Here is a 20669-nt window from a genome sequence, read left to right as displayed (position 1 = left end):
GCATCCACGTGGCCACCTCCAAGGCCCCTGGTCAACCTTAGCGTGTGTCCACATAAGCGATCCTGACGACCCAAACTCTAAAGGGAAGGGTCTGACCCAAGTGCAGAATCACAGGGAATATAATGAGGGAAGAGGGGTCCCAGCCCACCATTCCCAGGTAAGAGGCCCAGCCCGGTCACCTACCTTCCTACTTGCTGTTAGAATGAAAGGGGCCAGGTGGACATCTTAGCCTGTGAGTAGAGCAAGAACTGTGTGTGTGTGTGTGTGGGGGGGGGGGGGGCTGGGGTAGGGGGACCGGGGAGAGGGAGGTGTCCCAGAGTCAGGATGTTAGGGCTCAGATCCCACGTGATACTGAGCAAATGACTTGGCCACACCCGTGCCTCGTTTTTCTTGTCAGTGTAGCAGACAGCCTCTAGGGTGGCCCCCAGTGACCCCTGCCTCCTGACCCTCCGGCCCTTTAGGAAATCCTCTTCAAGTGTGGGCTGGACCTGGACACTTGCCGCTAACACAGAGCACAGCAAGTGACAGGATGTCACTCTCAGGGTTAGGCTACGAAGGGACAGTGGTTTCTGTCCTGGGCATCCTCCTTTTCTCTCTTCCTCACTCTTTCCTGCTCTGAAGAAAACCAGTTGCCATGCTGCGAGCTGCCGCCCTGTGGAGAAGCGCAGGTGGCGAGGGAGGGAGGGAGGCCTTCGCCAACAAGGAACCAGCCCTGGTCTGGACGGCAGCCTATGAGGACCTGTGCCAGGGGATCCAACGAAGCCACGCCTGGATTCCTATCCCACGGATACTAAGAAACAATAAACGCTCATTGTTTTAAGCTACTAAGTTTGGGGACAATTTGTTCTATAGCAATCGATGAATAATACATTCATATAGGGGGCCAATAACCAGACCAAACCCTGGAATGGACACAAGGCTTAAATGAGAAAACGGAGGTAATGCACTTGGCAAGTGAGACATGTTGCGCGCCTTCACACCTCACAACAGTGCCTTACCAAGCCTGAGTGCAGACCCCCCAGGTCCCCCAAGGCGTGAAGAAGCAGCACACTTATGTCCACTGGCAACTCCCACATCCAAAGCCATAGGGTGGCTCAGAACTGTTTCCCCCCCATTCACTGGACCAGTGAGAAAACACGCACCAAGGGCCTGCCGCGCAGTCCTTGTTCTAAGAGACTCACCAATCGGCTAGTGACAGAGAGGAAATGGAGGTGCTGAGAACAGAGAGAATGGATTTCCACCAACTCAAGGCTCCATTTGTTCTTGCACTCACTGAGTTATTCCACATCCGTTTCCTGAGGACCAGCTCTCCGACAGCACTGGGTCAGGCGGCAGGAGTGGGCCTCTCCTCCGTGACTGAGGAGAGTAAGGCCATCTAAAGTAGGCCTTCCATCGTCTCTCCTCTCACATGCCCCATTCATTCCCAGGTGTCTCCGAGGGAAAAGAGGCCACCACCCACCGGAACTCCCATGGGTATTCTAGGCCCCAGGCCCACCCCTCCCATCTCTCATTTCTGCTCTATTCCATCTCAATTTGACTCTGACCTACAGGCCCAGTCAGCGGTCCCTGGCCTAGACCACATGGCTACCTCTTCCTCCTTCTTAAGCTGTTATTCCCCTCGAGTCCCACTGCCCGGGCCTCCTCAGCCTCACCGGCCGCTTCCTCGTGGCCTCATCCTCTCATTCCGCCTTCCTTCTACCATCTGTAACGTCCATCTTGGCCACACTTCGGCCTCAGGTCTCCTTTATCTTCCCTGTTCCCCTCCTTTATGCAGAGTCGATGGAACAGGTGTTGATATCAGGGTAATTAATTAATCATGAACCTAACATTTGTCTAAGAATTCATTTTGAGGTAACTGTGCTCCTTCACCTCGGGACTAACTTTAGACTGAAAGGAAGCGTTTAATGAAGACTGAAAATCGCAAATGCTGTGCACTGTGCTTTATAGAACATACATTTTGTTCTTACAGGTCTTGTTTCTCAAATCCAGGGCTGCAGCTAAACTCTCCAGTCATTTGAAAAGTTCATGTTCTACATGCTCTTGAAGCCAATCTAGAGAATGACTATTAATAGAGGGGAAACGCTGCTCTGAGGTTTTAAAGACAACTCGCACTGTCTTTCTGAGCTTAAATATAAAGCTCCTCTTGCCCTAGCTGAAAGGTCCCAGGTTCGATTCAAGGGCAAGTGCCTGGGTTGCGGGCTTGATCCCCAGTGTGAGGCATCATACAGAAGGCAGTCAATTAATGATTCTCTCTCATCATTGATGTTTCTATCTCTCTCTCTCTTCTCCCTTCCTCTCTGAAATCAATAAAAAAAATATTTTTTTAAAAAGCTTCTCTTTTTGCTACTGTCTTGACCATTATATTTTTAGCACTATTTTGTTGTTGTTTGTTAATCCTCACACGAGGATATTTTTCCATTGATTTTTAGAGAGTGGAAGGGAGAGGGAGAGACAGAAAGAGAAAAACATCAATGTGAAAGTGACACATCGATTGGTGGCCTCCTGCCCCGATTGGGGCCGGAGATCGAGCTGAGGCACAGGCACACGCCCCTGACCGGAATCGAACCCAGGACCCTTCAGTCCGAGGGCCGATGCTCTATCCACCGAGCCAAGTTGGCTAGGCCTGAGCACTACCACTGTTATGGTAACCTAAAAGCTGTCTCCTGCTGCACACTACACAAGATTCTGAGAACCAGCCACCATCGGACGAGAAACAACAATTTGCTTAATTTCTTAGTAATTGTCCTTTGCCAGCTAACAAGAATTTCATCAAGGCAGCCTAACAATACAGACAGCTCTTCTAAGTAGGCAGCTGGGAACAGAAACCCCTCCATTAAACTACAGATGAGACTAATGGGTCTGAATAGCAATTAGTTATCTGTCTACTTGAACAGATGCCAGTGTTTCCCCGATCCAAGCCAAACCAGCTCTCCACAATGGTTGCGTTTCTCTGGAAGGAAAAGAACATTTTTATCTGCAATGTGCTTGAAAATTTCAGGATCGGCAGGACAGAGTCATCGGAAAGCTATTATTGAGATGTAAGTTGTCTGGGTTTCCTGAATAAAGCGAAAGCCGTTGGCTTCCATGGGCATGGACCCAGAGGAGGAGCAGAGAACATCAATCCATCAATTGCTCTGCTGCCTGCCAGCTCCGTGAGCAATGAGTGGTAGAGGCCTGTCACAGCCTGAAAGATTTCGTATGCGACACAGAGAAACAAAAACAAAAACAAAAAACTATAAGCTTTGGCAAATGTATAGGAATTTATTTTGAAGATCTTTTAGTCCAGTGATTTTTTTCTTAAAAAAAATTTTTTTAATTGATTTTAGAGAGAGGAAGGGAGAGGAATAAAGAGAGAGAAACATCGATAAGAGAGAAACATCGATTGGCTGCCTCCTGCACACCCCCCCACTGGGGATCGAGCCCACAACCTGGGCATATGCCCTGACCAGAAATTGAACCATGACCTCCTGGTCCATGGTCCAACGCTCAAAGCCATGCCAATGGGCAGTCCGGTGACTTTTAAAAAGGAAGAGCTAGGGACAGAGAAGCACCGATCAGAATCTTACAGGAAGGGGGAGGATTTTAAAACTATACAGGGTGGGGCAAAAGGAGGATTCCAGTTGTTTGTATGGAAAGTAATACAATAATTTACAAATAATAATACAATAATAAATTCTGAGTTGTGCACACTCACAACTGTAAACCTACTTTGCCCCACCCTGTGCTCGCCCTCTCCTTCTGAGCAGATGGGATAGATGGACTTTGCCCTACTCTTTCTACTAAGTACAACTGACATCCCTGGTCACTGTGTATAGGAAACAAACATAAGACTCTGAAAAATGGAGAGGAGAAGGCAGGCTGGTTCGGAAACTCAACACCCGAGGAATGACAGACACGGTGGCAAGGTCCTTGGATTTTCTTTATGCCTAATAAGTCCCAGAATCGGAGCCAACAGAGCCGGGAATCCAGAAAGCCACGGAGTGCAGACAAAAGACAATTAGTCTGTGCTCTGAAATATCAGCGTGTCCTGGAACAGTGCTGGGGAAAGTCTTCCAGCTTTTATTTTCACACGCCAAAGCCGGTTACTTTTTTTCCTTCAATTTTTTTATTGTGGTAAAACGCACATAAAATTTACCACCGTAACTCTTTTTTAAGTGTACACTTCAGTGGTACAGGAGTCCCCCCTTATCTGCAGGGGATACGGTCCAAGACCCTCAGTGCGTGCCTGAAGTCACAGACAGTACCGAGACCTAAAGATACTATGTTTTTCCTATGCGTACATACCTATGATAACATTTAATTTATAAATTAGAGGTTAGCACTAACTAGTAATAAAACAGAACAATCGTAACAGTATACTGTAATAAAAGTTATGTGAATGTGGTCTCTCTCTCTCTCAATATCTATTGTATTGTATTCATCTTTTCATTTAAAGGAAGGACTTTATGCTTCTCTTTGGCATATGTGAATTGCCAGCATCCTTCCTCTTGTACTTGGGGGCCATTATTAAGTGAAGTAACAACCAGCAAAGAGAACGTAGATCCCCGATATTTGGAGGACGGGGTCCTATTGCACACCCTGGCCCCTGCAAGCTATGTGGAAGCTGCTCCAGGAACTGGTGCACCGCTGCCTACCATGGGGCTCGGGGGAAGGGACTGGCGGCCACCACTGAGCTAAGAGCTGCAATTGACCAAAACTCACTGCAATTTACCATTCAGGTCTTCCCCTGGGACTTGCAAGCCTTCAATAGACTCCAAAGATCCAAAATGGTTCTATCAGACACAGCCTGCCAGCGCAGGTGTCATGTGGGGAGACAGATTCCTGGTACTTCCCACACTCTGCCATCTTCCTAGACTCCCTTCCCCAAAGCTGGTTTTTGTAATCAACTTGATCATCAGTGGATTTTTCGAGCCCCTTTTCTCCTTTTTCCAGTGGCTACTGTTTGCCCTCTCTGTGGAAATTCACTCTTCCCCTGGTTTCTACAGCACCATTTTACTTCAATTCTACTCCAACCCTAGGACTTTCTCTGGGATCCTCTTTGTCTCGTGACCCCCAACTCCAAGACATCCTGGGCCTCTGTTCTCTCCACACTGTCCCTTGGTGACTTCATCCAGTTTCTCCGCAGCTGGTCATCTCCAAGGCTGGCCACCACAGTCCTTCCCTGTCGACACGTGCATGTGCTCACACGGAGGGGTGGGTCTCATTCCTCACCCTTCCACCTTGGATTTCTTCTTTGCTTGCAAATCTGTTTCGCTGGCATTGTCCTTGGGCCATCTGCCAGTTTCCCTGGGATCTTCCAGGATCTTATCAGAAGAAAAGTTATTAAATTTCAGACTTACCTGAAATTGACTTTCACATATAAGTTCTCAAACAAAAGATATGTTTTGACAGTAAGTTTGAAAGGTTATTTGAAAAGTTCATTTGGGGCTATCCGATGCTATGAATAACTCATCCTGGAATGGCTCATCTTCAAGGTGATTAGACATCTCTTCAGTGAATTTGCCCTATAAGAAAGACATGTGAGCCCTAGCCAGTTTGGCTCAATGGGTAGAGCATCAGCCTGCAGACCAAAGGGTCTCGGGTTCAATTCCGGTCAAGAACACACACCTCAGCTGCAGGCTCCTCCCCAGCCCAGGCCCTAGTCGGGGCGAGTGCAAGAAGCAACCAATCAATGTGTTTCTCTCACAATGATATTTCTCTGTCTTTCCCTCTGTCTTCCACTCTCTCTAAAATTCAATGGAAAAACATTCTTGGGTGAGGATTAAAAAAAAAAAAAGAAAACCATGTGAAACCCAGTGGATACTCCAGAGAAAACCATCCAGAACTTTCAGTCTAATATAGTAAACACCTCATTAAAAGTGCCAGTTAGCCCTGGCTGGTTTGGCTCGGTGGATAGAGTGTCAGCCTGCGGACTGAAGGGTCCTGGGTTCGATTCTGGTCAAGGGCACATGCCTGGGTTGCGGGCTTGATCCCCAGTGGGGGACATGCAGAAGGCAGCCAATCAGTGATTCTCTCTCATCATTGATGTTTCTATCTCTCTCTTCCCTTCCTCTCTGAAATCAATAAAGATATATATATATATATATATATATTTTTTTTTTTTAAGTGCCAGTTAGCCTCCTGTCACCCTTCTGCCCTGGCTCGTTCCCCATCCCTACTCTAAGTTTCACTATTTACAAACACCAGGCTATTCATCAATTTGCAAATAGTTCAGAGTGGAGGTTGCAAATAAAGACAACAAATCAAACAATTCATTTGTTTCGCAGCCATAGCAACTGGAACTAATGCCTGAAGAACCAATCAGACAAATCCAGGCTGTTAGGCATTCTTCAAAACCAGGACACGAAACACTTCATAAGTCAAAATCGTTATCAGTCCCCGACTGGGCTCGTGACCACCTGTGGGGACCGGGGACAGAACAAACTTCTTCCTTGAGGAGCCACATTGACCGGGTGGCCCCAAGAGACCTAGAGAGGGCTGAGGAGTCTAAGAACGCGCTCCTGGCTGGGGCAGCGAAAACCTCTGCCACAGGTGTTAGGCTGGTCGGCCCTGAGCTGGCACAGCGCGGTCTGAGGTCGGCGACGTGTGTGCCACGTGTTCATGATGACATACGGTCCCCACCCCGAGAGGACTGCAGTTCTGAGTGACACCTCAGGCCCCAGCACCAGCTTCCTGGAAACAGGGAAGCCCTAAAAGATACGCTGCCCATTCACCTCAGCGGAAACAAAGGTGCCCCCCACCCCCACCCCCACCCCCACCCCATCGATCAAGGAAAACCTCCAGGAAAAGGTGAATCTTCTGATTCTGAGGGAGGAGTAACCCAGAGCCAGGAGTCTGCCAGACACACTGCTTCACGCTGGAAGGACCTGGAAGGGGACTCGGAGAGTCAACCACATCAGGGCCTGTTACTGTTGTCAAGGCAACCAGAGCTCCCAGCTCTCACAAGGGGAGTTTCCAGGCACTCACTTGCCCCCAAATTCTCTTTGTTTTAAGCTATTCTTTGAAAATAAGAAACATAAGAAATATATATTCCTATTCCTAGCATCCTCATTGTTTCTCGTAGTTTAATCCTTTGTCAGACATCTAGTCCTCCATGTAATTAAAATGCCAAGGCAGCAAGGAACTTGAAGCAATAATACTTTTCCCTTTGTAATGATACAAATCACGAAAATCATACGAATCATGAAAATAAATTCATGCAGGGATGGACCAAAGAGCTTGTGTATTTTGGATGACAAGAGTACAATTCCCAAACCATGATAACGACGGGGTGGGGAGGAGAAGACCCAGCAAAGACCAGCAGAAGTGCACGCAAACCAACCGCTGGTGGAAAGAAATACTTATGAGACACCCAGGGAAATCTGCAAAATGACTACCATTCCGTGATGTTATATGGTATTATCATTAATTGTTTTAGCTGAATAGAATTGTGATGAAGGAAGGGAGGGAGGGAAGAGAGAGAGGAAGGGAGGGAGGGAGGGGGAGGGAGGGAAGAAGGGAAGGAGAGGGGAAGGGAGGAAGGCAGGGAGGAGCAAGCCTTCATCTTCGCCATGGGTACTGAGCTCGTTACAGATGAAGTTATGTGATGTCTGGGGCCTGCTGCAAAATAGCTCAGAGTGGAGGTTGCAGATGAAATAAGATTGGCCATGTAATAACAACTGTTGAAGCCGGGGGATTCGTGTTTGGGGGCTCCCTGTACTGGTCTCACTTTTTTAGTATGAGCTGAAAATTTTCAGAAATAAACAAAATCTATCTTAAAAAAGAGACCGGAAGAAAGAGAGGAAAAGGAAAGCAGGTGAGTGGCGCAAAAGGATGAGAGAGAACAAGGAATGGTAAGAGGAGGTGAAAGGAAAGAAAGATGTAGAGAAAGCAAGAGAATCAGAAGCCCAGAGATCAATGCAGATGGTGGGGAGCCCCGAACCCCTCAGCGGCCTCCCTGCTTCATGCAGCCTGTGCAGGGCTGTTGGCAAAACTTGGAAGAGCTCACGGTCACCAAAAGCCTGCCCGGGGAGGAGTCCTGAGTGCGGTTCTGATATGCCTCTTCCACGGCCCTGGGAGAACCACCCCTGCCCCCCAGCCCACACGCCCGTGGGGAGAGTGTGAGGGCAGAGCTAAGGGGCAGAAATCCCTGTGCTTCCCGGCCTTGACCTGGGTGAAGCCATCAGTGTTATTACCGGGCACCGACATGTACAGAGACCAAAGGTAAAAACACGAGAAGGAGGTCAGACACGGCAATGTAAAAGCCAATGAAAAGGAGTATCAATAAAAACTCCTGAGAGCTCCACAATAAAGAGACTCAGTAAACTCAGTCAAATTTTGATTACATAAATAAGGGAGAACAAGAAAAGCTGAATTAGTCCAAACATCCTTTATGCCCAGTCCTGGAACATGGTTTGCTTTGTTTTGGTTTTATACCAGAGTGTGCGTGTTTGGGGTGGCTCAGCAAGCATTATAAACCACTAACAAAACCTCTTCTGGCAGAGTCCACAGGCATTAAGTTGAATCCTGTGTAGTTTGAACTTTGTTTTTCTTCTTTTTCTTTTTAAGATTTTTGAAAATTAATTTTTACAGAGAGAGGAAGGGAAAGGGAAGGAGAGAGAGAAACATGAATGTGAAAATGAAACATAGATCTGCTGCCTCTTGCACGGCCCCTACTGGGGATTGAGCCTGCAACCTGGGCATGTGCCCTGACTGGGAATCAACCGGCAACCTTTCTGTGCACGGGACAAGGCCTAACCAACTGAGCCACAGCGGCCAGGGCATATTTTTCTTCTTATACTTGTCCGATTTTGAAGGGAACTCCCAGGGATTGCTCCCAAAACAATTTTCCAGATGATTCCCGATAAAAATTAGGCCCCAAAATCTACTTCCATCAAGAGTCATAGCCAAGGCCTAGTCCAGAACCAGCTTAGGCACCAGAGCCCGGTGAGAAGGCAGAGGTCGAAGGCAGAGACAGACCTGCCTCGATGGGCCACATCAGACAACTTAGAAGCTAACTCTGTCGTTTGTCATTTGTGAACTCATCGGGCCATTCCCTCGGACCAGTTCATGATCACCAAGGCCATAACCTGAACCCACGAGAGTCAAGTGCAATCCACACCTTCTCCTCAGAAAGGCTGCCAATTACTCCATAGAGCGAGTGCCCCACAAAGAAACAATTCCCTCTGTCCTTGCACAGTTTGGAATTTTATCTCCTCTTTATTCTCCCCTCAGTAGATGTTCAGCTATCCACATTTAACTTCCAGGTTCTTACTTTCTGTCTTCTCAAAATCACACCAGCTGGAGGAGATCTGAAGATGGCGACACAGGTAAACGCCTGTACTCTCTGCCTCCCACAACCACATCAAAATTACAACTAAAATACAGAACAATCATCATCCAGAACCGCTGGAAAGCTGGTTGAAGTCCTACAACTAGAGAGGTAAAGAAGAAAGCGCACCGAGACGAGCAGGAGGTGCGGAGGCGTGGAGCGGGCTGGTCCAGCAAGCCACGTGTGCCGCTTTTATAATCGGGAGGGAGATAGTCTCTGCGGAGGCCGCCCGGAGGAGCAAGGGGTCCCAGCCCCCACACACCAGACCCCCAGCCCAGGGTCCCAGAGCAGGGAAAAGAAGTCCCTACGGCAGTAAGAACTATGGGCTGTGAAAACCAGTGCGGATTGGGGCTCAGTGACACAGAGGCTGCTGGAGACCCAGCTGTTCCTCTTAAAAGGCCGGCACCACGAACTGAACTTACAAGGTCCTGCTTCCTCTGGGCTCCAGCACCAGGGCGAGGCTCTGGGGGACACAGACACATACAAGGGGGAGCTGGACTGTCAGGCATCCTGGCAGGAACTCAGGGGCGGCATTAAAATATATTTTAAAAATATATATTTCTTAAAGGCAGCAAAAACAATTTTCAAGAGCATCTCTTTGTATCCTCAAGAAAATCCTGAACATGTCGGGTCTGTGAAGGTGAGAGAAGATAGCAAAATAAGAAGGGGAAAAAAGCATCTGGCCAAGAGACTTAAGAAAGAACATAGGATCCAAAGGAGAAGAGGATAAATAATAATACATCTAAAAATACAATAGCAAGATTAACATATGCATTAGAAACCATGCAAAGCAACACTGATTCTATAGAAACTGAGTCAGTGACGTGGAAAGCAAATATGAGAAGTTCTTTCAAAGAAAGAGACCAAAATCATGAGAAGATGATGAGAACGGAGGTCAGAACGGAGCATCCCATCGGCAGTGTTCCTGAGAAAGAGCTGTAACTGCCCCCGGGTGGCCACCGAGTCCTGGGTGAAATTCACGTGAAAGGATCTACACTGAGCTACAACCGGCGAAACTTTTAAAGGGCAAAGGGCAGAGAAAGAAAAAAATCCAACAAATATCAACATGGCAGTCTGGCCGGCATGGCTCAGTGGTTGAGTTTCGACCAGGAGGTCATGGTTCGATTCCCAGTCAAGGCACATGCCCAGGTTGCGAGCTCGATCCCCAGTGTGAGGTGTGCAGGAGGCAGCCGATCAATGATTCTCTCTCATCATTGATGTTTTTATCTCTCTCTCCCTCTCCCTTCCTCTTTGAAATCAATGGAAATAGATTTTTAGAAAAGTATCCACAAGGCAGTAGAAAGATCACTGTATTACAAAGAAACAAGTGGGGCTGGCCTCAGACTTCTCCATCAAATCTATACATGTGATTAAATCACGTAGAACGACTACTACTAAATACACACATACACACGTACACAATGCTTACATAAAAGATCTGGTGAAATCTGAGCAAGGTTTGCACTTCAGTTAACAGTACTGCACAGTACTGATTTCTTGGTTTTGATATTAGTCTGAAGTTATGTAAAATGTTATCACTACGGGAAGTTGGGGAAGGGTACATGTCTCTGTACTATCTTGGCAACTTCCTGTGACTCGACAATTTATTTGTGACAGAATCATAACAGGTTCTTGTAAACCTCAATTCCAAACTTGGAACAAAAGGTAAATAAATCAACTTAACACCTAATCACCTAAAAGGACCAGACGGGTGGATATTTAATCACTTCCACATCGATTCCAAAAGTCGTGTTCAACTATCGCTGAGAACAGCAGAAATCCCCTCGCAAAGCTGTCACCATACAACCCCAGCCGGCTGTGAAGCTTAAATAAGAAGTTAACACTCTTAGCTTAATCTCACAGAAAATGACTTGTTTGCAGACAAATTATCCACTGGGGATACTTTTTCATTTGTGGAGACCTGCTCTGCCTCCCTCCCTTCCCTTCTCCCAACCCAAAGAGGCAGCATGTGAAGCAATTGTCATGGTCCCCATGCAATCGGGACCTTCAGTACAACGAAGACCTTCCAGCCCAGCCGGCGTGGCTCAGTGGTTGAGCGTCGACCCATGAACCAGGCCATGGTTCGATTCCCAGTCAGGGCACGTGCCCGGAGGCAGCCAATCGATGATTCTCTCTCATCATTGATGTTTCTCTCCCTCTCCCTTTCTCTCTGAAATCAATAAAAACATATTTAAAAAATAAATACACACAGACCTTCCGTAAGAGGGCCGACTTACCCTGTCCCAGCTGAAACACAGGCCCAGGCGGTCAAGCTGCTTCCTCATGGACTTGATGTTGCTGTGAAATAGAGGGAAGAAGGTTTGGGTTCAGAGAGGGGGAAAGCCGAAAACAAACTATCCTTTGAGAATGGGAAGGAAAAGGGGGAAAGCCTGGATTATTGCAAAGGGCTCTAAGTGTCGTTTTGCCTTGGCCCCCAAAATATCACTAAGTGCCCTAACCGGTTTGGCTCAGTGAATAGAGCACCAGCCTGCGGACTGAAGGGTCCCAGGTTCGATTCTGGTCAAGGGCATGTACCTTGGTTGCAGGCACATCCCCACTGTGGGGTGTGCAGGAGGCAGCTGATTGATGTTTCTCTCTCATCGATGTTTCTGGCTCTCTATCCCTCTCCCTTCCTCTCTGTAAAAAAATCAATAAAATATATTTAAATATATATATATATCACTAAGAATCGATGAAATGCCAGCATATTGGAAGATACTGACTCTTTGGACTCAGACAGGATCGACTAAAAACCACAAAGGTCTTTGGCCCTGAGACGGGCCCTTCCCCTGGCCACTCAGGTGGGCAACCCCTTTGCTATGGGCACTCCTGGCCCATCCACATGGGGCGGGCAAAAGTAATGTGCGAAACACAGAGTTTACTCGTGTATTACTAATTATTAATTATTAATTATTGTATTATTTTCCATACAAACAACTGTAAACCCACTCTTGCCCCACCCTGTATGTCTGTATTCTGCACGGAGTTAAGCCAGGCAGTTAGTATAAAATCCATCGAAGAGAAAAAACCCTTAACATACAAACTGTGGGAATCCACATACACGGGTGTTTGAATGTCTGTAAAACGCACCTTTGCGTCCAACTGTCTGGATGCAGATTCCTCTCGATGGCGGCGTTTTCGGCAGGCAGTCCGAACGCATCCCACCCCATGGGGTTGATGACCTAGGGCCAGGAGGGAAGCGTCAGGCATGGCGGACGGTGAAGACCGAGATCAGTGTCCTCTCTGGGTGATGAGCAGGCATTCTCTTTTGCTAACATGCCTGTCCCTTCCTCCTGGGTGAGTTCCAAATGTGCTCTGGGAAGCCAGCCAGCTACCTCTGACATACCGAGGACGTAGCAGGTTACACACCACGGCATCTTATGAGAGGTGACTCTGAGTCCATGTTTTCCCATTACTGCATCTCAGGGTTGTTGGCCAGGATGATGATGTCTCTCTCTCTCTCTCTCTCTCTCTCTCTTTACCTCCCTCCCTCCCTTCCACTCTCTCTGAAAAGCAATGAAAAATATATCCTCAGGTGAGGATTAACAAAAAAAAAAGAAAAAGTCCTAGCAGCTGAAATCAGCAAATCTAGAAAACAAACTTCCAGAGCGTGAAAAATCATTTCTAGCTCTTCTTCTAACAAATACTCTAAGAATTCAAAATTGAGTGAGAAGCCAAGCGGACAGCAAAGCAAGGCAGAAGCTGAGAAGAGCAGGACGCCGCCGACGCCGCCTCTGGCCGGAAGGCCGGAAGGGGAAGCAGAGTTATCAGAGCTCCAAGGCCCAGGTCGGCTGCAGCAGCTGAAAGAGCCAGGTCTGCCCAGATGGAACTGGATTGATGAAGGAGGCACTACCCGGGCCAGAGAGCAATCCCCTGGCTTCTCCTTTCCTCCCGCCCCTCCTTTGGCCAGAATTCCTTATTGCCCGAAACCAGCCAGAAGCCAGCTGCCACCAGAGCCTGGTAAAACGTGGCCTCAAGGGGTCTGCCCTTCTGCCATTCAAAGCAAAGCAGGGGAGGGTCTGACTGCAAACTGGCCAAGCGCCAGCACAGGAACACCAGGAGGACTGCACAATCTCCCAGGACTTGAGACATCAAAGAGGAATCGGGACCAGTTACTGGTGAAGGGCAAGCACAGGGACTGGAGCCCTGGCAGGTCAGGCCAGAGCTGGCCAGGAGAGGAGGCCTGGGAGCGGGTCTAGGCCAGCCTTTGGAGTGGACACAGTCACATGATCACGGCTCACCCTCCTGCCTCCCTCCAGGCAGAGCCACCAGCATCTCAGGGTTGTCGGGCAGGATGGACAGCAAGGTGGCCAGGAGAAGGGACACGGGAGACAGCACAGCTACACATGACAATGTAAGACCAGGCTCTGGAGGGATGGACTGGAAAGCATCAGGGATGACTGCCCAGAAGGGCCTGGTGAGGCAGGGAGAGGCCAAAGGAGACTGCAGCCTTATACATGCATATGTATTTTCAAGGGGGAATATGGAATTTTATGTTCAATTTTAAAATACTTTTCTTTCAAAAGGAAAAGAAAAAAGAACAATCAAAAGGTACAGTTCTTGCCCGGTCAGAGTGGCTCAGTGGTTGAGCATAGGCCCATGAACCAGTAGATAAGGGTTCGATTCCCGGTCAGGGCACATACCCATGTTGCAGGCTCGATCCCAGTAGGGGGCGTGCAGGAGGCAGCCGATGGATGTTTCTCTCTCAGCATTGATGTTTCTATCTCTCTTTCCCCTCCTCTCTCTGAAATCAATAAATATATTTTTAAAAAGGTACAGTTCTTCCTCCAACACAGGAAGTATGATCAGAGGAGTCGAGTTACGAAGACTTTGGAGGGAGACCTGAAGCTGGGGCAGCCGGTCGGCTGGTTCCCAGTGGAGAGAGGAGCACAACGGTTACCACGAAAGAGGCAACGGGTTTCCTAGGAGTGATCGGCCGTCCCTCCCTGTCATCGTAAAACAACACTTGAGATCTGAAACCAACTCGGCTTCTAATTGACAGCAACCATGGTTACTGCTTCTCAAAACACTGCTATTTTCAGAGAGTGCCACGGTTCCTCTGGAGTAGGTGCAATCGTTTATTTCTAAGAAATGCGAAACACAGTATTTCCTTTTGTTTAGCAAGTGTAATAACCCACCGCGATTATAGATTGGGGATCAAATTCGAGCCAATACTTCAGGGCAAAAAGCATCGGAGTGACAGCACGGAGGCCCAAGCAGGAGACCTCCCCTGAGGATGTGAGGGATGTGATAGGCCGAGATCGGCCAGTTCCCAGTCAAGACCCTGAACCAGCAATTCATTCTCTCCCTCAAAATGTATCAGAGAATAAGCTCTACTTCCAGATGCTGCAGAGATTTGCACATTTGAAAACTCAGGGCCTAGTTGTGTGCTGAGGGGCAAACTGGAAACTGATGAAACACACTGAGTGGCCAGATTATTGATCTCTGAACACATAATAATCTGGCCACTCAGTGTGTGTGTGTGTGTGTGTGTGTGTGTGTGTGTGCATAAATTTGTGCATGGGTGGGATCTGGCCAGCCTGGCCACGGGGAGGGGACATGGGCGGTTGGCCGGCCTGCCTATTGGTCAAACTCCTGGTCGAGGGGACAATTTGCATATTAGCCTTTTATTATATAGGATATAAACTGAGTGGCCAGATTATTATGTGTTCAGAGATTATAATAATCTGGCCACTCAGTCTATATTATGGTTCACATGCTAAGACCCCCCCCCCTCACTTCCTGATATTCGCAGGTGACTACGTCGTGATCACGCAGCTGCCAGACACCTCCATGTCTTTCCTCTTCCTCGGGGAACAGCATAAAGGCCGGAACAGAAAACTGGACTGGGGCAGCGCCCGGAGGCTTTCTGCCTGAGACCAATTAGCCCAAGTCTGTGAGGGAGACTTGGCATGTTGATGCTAATCACCCGATGCTTTAATCTGGCCCAGAAGGTGCTGGGGAGACCAGCCGAGGTGGGAGGAGGGTAATTTTATTTTCCAACCATCTGTGCATACAACAGATGAAAACACAACAAAATCACCATATGGGGCTGAGTGTAAATGTGTCCTCAGACACTGTGCGGGTTTATGGAGCCGGACGGCGGAGCAGCCCTCCTTTCCGATTCCCGGATGAGGGTGATTGATCTCTGGCTTACAGCAGCCCCTGCTCCACATCCAACCCTCAGCACCTCCTTATTAGTGCTCCTATTAATTGGGTTACACGGGAAAACTGCATTGGAGTTTTTAAAGGGTTTTCTCATTGATTATCTCACAGGAACTTTGCAACCAGTCTGAGGTGGGAGGCGGTCAGCCACTGCTGTTGACTAAAGGCCCTGATTCCTGACCGATTCGTCACCCTCAAGCCCCCGAGCTTCCATTTGTCAAGGCCACATGTGATCTACTTGTGTGTCCACAGTCTGGCCAGCTGTTTGTGACTTCAGTTTCCCCAAAGGAACAGTGACGCCCTAGCCAATTTGGCTCAGTGGATAGAGCGTCGGCCTGCAGACTAAAGGGTCCTGGGTTCGATTCCGGGCAAGGGCACGTACCTCAGGTGCAGGCTTGATCCCTGGCCCTGGTGGGGGTATGTGCAGGAGGCAACCAAGTGACATTTCTCTCTCTCATCGATGTTTCTCTCTGTCTCTCCCCCTCCTTTCCACTCTCTAAAAATGAATGGGAAAATATTCTCAGATGAGGATTAGTAAAAAAATAAATGAATAAATAACAGTGGCGGTCCTGGCTTTTGGGCACATCTCCAGGAGCTACAAAAGCACAGGGACCACAGTGACCAGTTACACTCTTGGCTCAACTCTCCTTTGCACGACTTACTTGCTACTATAGGAAGAAACCAAAGTAAAAGCGAACTTGAACTTTCCAATCATCGTTCTCGCCCATTCTCAATCTCCAAGTACAACCTGTGGTCTGGGCGGCTCAAAGGCACGGGAGATGAATCAAAAATCCCGACTATACAAAGAAGTCGTAGGGAGCCACAGGAAAAAGACACACAAGGTGGCAAAGAACGTGAACAAGCCAATCAGAGAAGAGGACACTTAAAGAGACACGAAAATATCTCAGCTTCACCAGGACGGCACTCAGGAAAATGGAAATTAAAAGCACAATCAGATGGTATCATTTGCTGTATACCAAATTAGCAAGACTAAAAAGCCCAACATTACTAAGTGATGGCAAGGATGTAAGTTAGTGAGAAACGTCATTCACTGTCATTCATTGTTGGCAGGAGTTTTCATCGGCACCAACACTTTAGACAGCGATTGGACAAGGAGACCCAGCATGATAAACATTCTCAGCAAACTAGGAATAAGGGGGGGGGGGGGGTAGGGGACGTCCTCTCCTTGATAGAGATGCAAAAACAAAGTGGAGCAGAAAAAAACGTGTGGAGTACACTGGGAGGAAGAAGCCAAGATGCAGCGGAGAGACCTGGAGAGCGGGGTCTCACACCGAGAGAGCAGTGTTTCCAGGAAGCGGGAATGGGTAAGGCATATCATGGACAGAGTCACACCCATGGCGGTCCCCGGTGACCCTGAACAGAGCAGACTTGTGCACGGGTCACTCCCATATGTTTTACTTCGCATGATGCTGTTCTTAGTGTGCCTGAGAATTGCTTCACAATTTCCATTTAAGAACAAAGCAAACCAACCAACAAATGAACAAGTTACAGAAAAAGGCAGAGCTTGCTGAATTTTCCTTGGGCCTACTGACTAATTCTGAACCCGAGACACCAATACAGTTGAGCACTGAACCATGTGGATTTGAACTGCAAAGGTCTACTTATACACGGACTTTTTTTTCAATAAATATATAGTCAGCCCCCACCCCATATTCCTGGGTTTTGCATCTATGGATTCAACCAACTGCAATGCAGAGGGCTGACTAGGCATTGTTCCGCAGCATGTATACAAGGGACTTGAGCATCTGTGGATTTCAGTATCGATGGGGGTCCTGGGACCAATCCTCTACAATACCGAGGGATGATTGTAGTTTAGTTTTGGGAGACTTAACAGCTATGCTAAGATTTTCAACTGCTCTAGGCAGGTGGGGGTAGCCCCTAATTCCCGTGTTGCTCAAGGGTTTGTATTTAATGCAGCAGAAAGCCCAGTGTTTAAAATAAAGCTGGTATTTAATGACTATTTATTGAAAGAATTAATCAATACACGTGTCAGACCCAATTATTCTAGGTTAGATATTCCTTCCCTCCTTAGCGTGAGGATCATTGAACTTGACCTGAAACCAATCCTGCTCTCTCTCTCTCTCTCTCTCTCTCTCTCTCTCTCTCTCTCTCTCTCTGGGACTAGACTTGACATTGGGAAAGAAGGATTTTAAAACAACAGGAAACTCAACAGGCTTTCACACTGTTGGCAATTTTTTTTACACTGAGATTTCTGTTTCTCTTTTGCCATATCACTTAAAAATGGCAGGACGTATTTTCACCAAATCTGGCAGTAACATTTGGGATGATCTGACTTAAATATGAGCTCTGAAAATTAACAAGAAATTAATTTCAGGGAAACCTGGCGGATACCCCCAAAAAGAGAGCTTATCGTCTGAAATGGAAGAACAAAGAGAACCTTAGGCACCTGCTGATCACACAGACTAAGACACCGTAAACCACATGACAAACAGTGGTTTCAGGCACCGACCCAGCCGTAGGATAACACAGGTTGCAGGCAATGATGTGCAGTTAAGATGCTCTTCCGAAGGCAACTTCATGCAGCGCGCTCCAGACAGCAAAGAACGGGGATTCACTTATTCCATGGAGATGAATGACTCCCCAGAGTAAACCAGGTCCGGATAAATAATGATCACAGCTGCCACCTATTAAGGGATTATTATGTGCCAGACACATGCACTAACTCATTTAACCTGCACAACAACCCCCTGAGGGAGGAACTACTGCTATCCCTGTTGCAAAGACGAGGAAAGTGGGATTCCGAGACATTAAATGACTTGTACAGGGTCACTCAGCTGGGAAGTGGGAGGACGGGGTTCAAACCTGAGTGTCCAACTCCTGAGCCAGCCTGACCTTGGGCCTCGGTTTTGTCTTCTGGGCCTGAGCTGCCTACCTGGGTCCTGGGACCTCTAGGCCCGGGGCCCTGCCTGGAGCTTTCTCTGTAATGTCTCCTGCAGCCAAGGAATCAGAGTCCCACCTACACCCTCCCCTTCACCAACCACCTACCTGCTAACGGGCTTCCCTTTCTTTACCATAAATGTTCAGTTTTGCTCTAGAAGCTTAATCTTCAACAATTTGCCTGCATTTGCTAACTGTCTAAAATAACTTCGGTAAGTAAAAAAAAAAAAAAAAAAATCTAGTTGAAGAATCACAGTTGAATAAAGAGTTATTCTTCAGGCAAAGGGCCAATTCATTCCACACCGCCTCTTTCTAATAAACACGGCAGGAAGATGGAGAGCGGTGTCTGGGGGAGACGGCATCTGGCATAAACCAGGGAGACAAACACCTGTGGCCGGCCTCAAGCAGGACACAAATCTCTGCGTTGGACAGGATGACGTTCTTAACTCTTCCGGTGACAAAGAGGCCTTGTAACTTGACTTCCTTTTTAGGAATACTTCTTGCTGCCAATGTCAGTTCGGCATAAATTTTCAGACCAACTGTGACAAGGATGCACTCATCTTTCTAAAAGAAAATCTTTACGAAGGACTGGGGGGCGGCGGACATCATGTGTTCAGGCCCCGACCGGTTCAGCACAGCCAGTGGGGGAGCCGGTTACTGTAATAAACACAGATGGGGCAGAGATGCACAGCGGGCTCTCGGGCGCTGGTGTGAGCCGGTTCCAGCCGCCACAGGCAGTGCAATGTTTACTGTTACCACCACGGGCCAGGTATATGCCAGGTGCTTCGCTGCCACCCTCTTTGAATCCTTGCACCAGGCCCAGGGGCAGGTACTAGGTGATCTCCACTTTACAAACGAGAGAACACGAGGTCTCAGAGAAGTTAATTCAATGACTCGTCCAAGGCCCATAGCTAGGAAGTGATAAGAGCTGGCCTTCGAGTCCTGGCCATCTGGTTCAGAGGTCCTTGCTCGCAGCCCTTTGTCCATCCTGCCTCTCTGTAAGTAGTTAAAGAAGGTGCTACGATTATTCCCACCTCATGTCAGCAAAGAGCAGGCTCTGGGCTGCCTGGCAGTGGTGAGAAGGGGACTGACCCACATCAGCCAACAAGTGTCTTCCTCCTCCTCCGCTCTCCTGGCAAATTTCACTGCATCCCCCAGATCTATGTCAGATGGGTCTCTCTTTAGTGGAGCCCCTCCCAACTCCTGCAGAGCTGTTACTCCCCAAATGTCTTTTCCTTACAAAAACTTATTCCAGTATGTGTTTCACCCCACCAGACGGTGAACTCCTTCCTGGGGCGGTATCATGTGGTACCCACATTTGTGGCTACCCCACTCCACCCCCACCCCATCTCCATCCTTAGCACAACACCTAACACCCAACTAATCTAGATGCTTTGTTATAATAACTTCCAGTTCGTAAAAGGAAACACTGAGCTTGTCATGTTTATCTTCAAAGCGAACCTCATCTTAACTGAGTGGTTTTCTGCATTTGCCCTGAACACACGTTTCAACATTCTCACTGCTCTGAGGGAGGCGGGCACGGGCTGTCCGTTACCTGCATCCCTCTCATCCTCTGGAACCGGGCGATGGTGTCGCTGATGGTGTACACACGCACGTGGCCCATGTGCAGCTTGCCCGATGGGTAGGGGAACATGGAGAGCACGTAAAACTTGGGCTTCGATTTCTAGGAAAGAAGGAAGGAAAATGATGAGTATTATTAAGCATTTACTGGGAACCTGCCTGCACTTAGCAGTGGGCACTTCCCTGAGGGTAATTGTATAACACTGTAAAACGTGTCCTTTTGAAAACACTGTTCCCATAATAGAAGTGGACAAAAATGTCAAAAACCCAAATTCAAAGCCCTGGTTTGAGCTCAAGAATGTCCAAAATGATGCCGAACACCCTCGAAGTGCTAATTACTCATCTATAGTTTTAATCTTTTTTTCTTCTTTCTCTCTCTCTTTTAAAAGCTTCTCTTTAAGACGGCTTCTATCTAGATCTCAGCAAACTGTGTTTTTCCAAATGAAGCTCTAGTGAATCCCGGATGTGACATCTCTAAACACGGAGCCCTTCCGCAATCCTGAGCTGCACTCAGACTTGGGTTAGCAGTAAGACCAGTAGCCTAAGGCACCAGTTTGGGTCCTGGCTTTCTCACTGTGTTGGGAGCTTATTCTTTTAACAGAAAACGTTGAAATGGGAAGAGAGTGGGAAAATCTGAGCCAGGGAAGGGAGAAGGCTGTGGCTTCCCGGGGTGATCTGCAGGCGGCCTCAGGCC

At 47.9% G+C, this 20669-nt stretch overlaps 1 protein-coding gene across 2 annotated transcripts in view; it reads right to left on the bottom strand.

The window, feature by feature from the left end:
* LARS2 (leucyl-tRNA synthetase 2, mitochondrial) overlaps positions 1–20669 on the bottom strand; it is a 100274-nt gene that overhangs the window by 67458 nt on the left and 12147 nt on the right. For both annotated transcript variants that reach the window (XM_054729852.1, XM_008154346.3), the window contains 3 exons: positions 19950–20078; positions 12401–12492; positions 11548–11608 (listed from right to left, as the gene is read on the bottom strand). In XM_054729852.1, the coding sequence (XP_054585827.1) occupies positions 11548–11608; positions 12401–12492; positions 19950–20078 (282 nt within the window). The remainder of the gene's footprint in view (positions 1–11547; positions 11609–12400; positions 12493–19949; positions 20079–20669) is intronic.

This window comes from Eptesicus fuscus, chromosome 18, assembly GCF_027574615.1.
Source record: "Eptesicus fuscus isolate TK198812 chromosome 18, DD_ASM_mEF_20220401, whole genome shotgun sequence".
In the NCBI taxonomy this organism is placed as follows: Eukaryota; Metazoa; Chordata; class Mammalia; order Chiroptera; family Vespertilionidae; genus Eptesicus; species Eptesicus fuscus.
This window is presented reverse-complemented; position numbering and strand designations above follow the sequence as displayed.